The following is a 1,768-nucleotide window of genomic DNA, read 5'->3' on the forward strand; positions in this document are numbered from 1 at the left end:
CTCGATTGTAAGTCGCTTTGGTTAAAAAAAGCGTCTGCCAAATGCAATGTAATGTAATGTAACTCTCTCCCGTCCCCTTTGTGTGTTCTTCTCTGTCCGGCCTGCAGATCGTCCAGAAGCTGCACCAGTTCACCTATGACCTCTACCTTCAGACACTCATGCTGCAGACCAAGGTGAACTTCCCTGAGATGATTTCCGAGATCATATCCGTTCATGTGCCCAAGATCCTGCGAGGCCTGGTTAAGCCTATCCTGTTCCACAAGTGACAGCTGCATAAATTCACACCATTGTCATTTCGATCCATTGTGTAGCGTACATCGCCAACTGCATAAAATTACACCATAATTTCAAGTCATGTAAATAATTGCTCACATCATTCCTCTCGACTCGTCCTTTTACCATACTGTTTTCTGTTGTATCTTTGCTAGCCTTAAGTTTTAGCATGTCACATGATCACTGTACATTGGTTCATTTACAATTTACTGAAACCTTCTTTTTGCCCCCAGAAGCTAGAATTTAAGTGAGTTCTGTTGTATATTCCCTCATGTAAAAATCTTAACTAAGCTTCCATAACAAAACACTTGTCTTAAAATGTTAGTAATAGGGTGTCTTAGGAATACTGCTGTAAGCCATCCCTAATGCCAAGAGAAAGCCTAAGTCTTGCTGTAAATTAATGCCTTAAAGCCTTATGAGGAAAAGCCTTATGCATTCTCATTCTCTTGATCAGGAATTGTCAACCAACTTACTTTTAAATTTTAATGTGAAATATATAGCCATGACAAAATGTGCATGATGTTAATAATATTATGGCACATCAGGGATTCAAATGTGCAAATTGTATTTTCATAAGACTTTTTCATGATAGTAAAAAAAAAACCCTCCTTTGTCAAGCTATTAAGTTTTGCAGTATTTTATGCCATCTGCTTTGTGTGTGTCTCCGTGTGTGTGGATCTGTGTGTCTATTTTGTAAATAAAAGCAAGTTGAATTTCAAAGCTGTTGTTAGTGATGAGTTCTTTAGATGAGACTTGTAAGCCACAATTTGAAATGTCTAGTTTTAATCATAAATCAATCTTTTCCCTTGAGCTTTAATCTGAAGCAGGAGCAGTAATTTGAAAATATTTTCAGTTTGATTGTTTGGACTATATCCCCACCTAGTGGACAAGCTTAACAGCACTAGAGAAACTTCCCATATTGACCTCGAGGCCGACCTACAGCCAGATACCAGGATTTGCTGTGTGACCACCAGCTACTACTAGTACTAGCTCAAATATATTGTGGTTTGGTTATGTGTAAGTGTTGATTTTGTCAGTTCCATCTTCATAGTACAGGCTTGTTAAGAAGTGTACCATGCCTTTGGATAGCTTGTTTGCCTTGTAGGCCACATGCATATTTTAAAAGCATGCTGTGTTTACGTATGACCTATCTACTAAATATGGACTATTGTACAATATATAAATTAATGTTACTGTACTGTATGAATGGTAATTACTTTTCCATTATTACTTTCCATTATTTTCCATAGCAGCATATATGCTGACAAAATCAGACAATTTCCATATGGAACTGAAGTGTGTTTTACATTGCTGAGCATTTTGAATTTGCTTCATTTAACTATCATGAACACTTGGGAATGCATTTTACTATTCAATCAAGTAAGAATAATGTTATAGGCTGTTTATATTTTATTTATTTTAACATTGTATAATATATTACAAAAGTAGAGGACAGTGCATGCAATAGCAATATAACCTAATATATTTACAAAAT

General features: G+C 36.0%; 1 protein-coding gene across 1 annotated transcript in view; it reads left to right on the top strand.

Moving 5' to 3' along the window:
• The window catches only part of LOC134440217 (progesterone receptor-like), a 17,362-nt gene extending 16,375 nt beyond the window's left edge, over positions 1 to 987 (top strand). Inside the window, exon 8 of the mRNA XM_063190202.1 lies at positions 108 to 987. Coding sequence (XP_063046272.1) covers positions 108 to 266 — 159 coding nt within the window. The 3' untranslated portion in view covers positions 267 to 987. The remainder of the gene's footprint in view (positions 1 to 107) is intronic.
• Positions 988 to 1,768: the final 781 nt, after the last annotated feature.

This window comes from Engraulis encrasicolus, chromosome 23 (assembly GCF_034702125.1).
Source record: "Engraulis encrasicolus isolate BLACKSEA-1 chromosome 23, IST_EnEncr_1.0, whole genome shotgun sequence".
Lineage (NCBI taxonomy): Eukaryota > Metazoa > Chordata > Actinopteri > Clupeiformes > Engraulidae > Engraulis > Engraulis encrasicolus.